Consider the following 623-nt stretch of genomic DNA (forward strand, 5'->3'; position numbering starts at 1 on the left):
ACAGTGGTGAGGTCGGGGTGTGCGGGAGGAAAGAGCGGCGGGTGGGGGGAGGTGGGCAGGGACGGTGGGGACGGGGGCAGCGGGGGATGGAGCAGGGAAGGGCGGGGGTTGGGAGGCAGAGGGTGCATGGAGAGAAGTGGAGGCGGTGAGGGCAGGGGTGGGGAGGCAGAGGGCGAACGGAGAGAAGGGGTCGCGGGGAGGGCAGCGCAGCATGCTGCCTCAGCACTCCGTGCTGCACCCCAGTTGCATCTGCTGCGACCCGCCCCCCGCCGTACGCAGCGCAGCGCCGACCGCCGGCCCTCCACACCCCTCCACACCAAGCCCTCCACACCACAGCCCCCCAGCCAGGCGGCCACCTGTCATGCGGATGACACTCAGCAGGCCCAGCAGGCCAAAGCGGTCGGGCTGCGCCGCCACGCCAGGCTTGCCGCCGGCCGCCGCCGCCTTGAGCGCCGCCTGCTGCTGCAGCTGGCGCTGCTGCTGCATGCGCAGCGCGTCGTACCCGCCGCCGCCGGCCAGTCCGCCAAAGCCGCCGCCGCCGCCGTCGGCCAGCCCGCTGAGCTGCGCCTGCAGCTGCTGCAGCTGCGCCGCGCCCTCAGACCCCTCCGCCGACTGCTGCCGCG

The 623-nt window shown here is 74.5% G+C and overlaps 1 protein-coding gene across 1 annotated transcript in view; it reads right to left on the reverse strand.

The window, feature by feature from the left end:
* Nucleotides 1-595: 595 nt before the first annotated feature.
* The window catches only part of CHLNCDRAFT_144732 (expressed protein), a gene marked incomplete at both ends in the record, with an annotated part of 1,636 nt that continues 1,608 nt past the window's right edge, over nt 596-623 (reverse strand). Inside the window, one exon of the mRNA XM_005848352.1 lies at nt 596-612. Within this exon, the coding sequence (XP_005848414.1) occupies nt 596-612 (17 nt within the window). The remainder of the gene's footprint in view (nt 613-623) is intronic.

Source organism: Chlorella variabilis (assembly GCF_000147415.1).
Source record: "Chlorella variabilis unplaced genomic scaffold CHLNCscaffold_8, whole genome shotgun sequence".
NCBI classification, from domain to species: domain Eukaryota; kingdom Viridiplantae; phylum Chlorophyta; class Trebouxiophyceae; order Chlorellales; family Chlorellaceae; genus Chlorella; species Chlorella variabilis.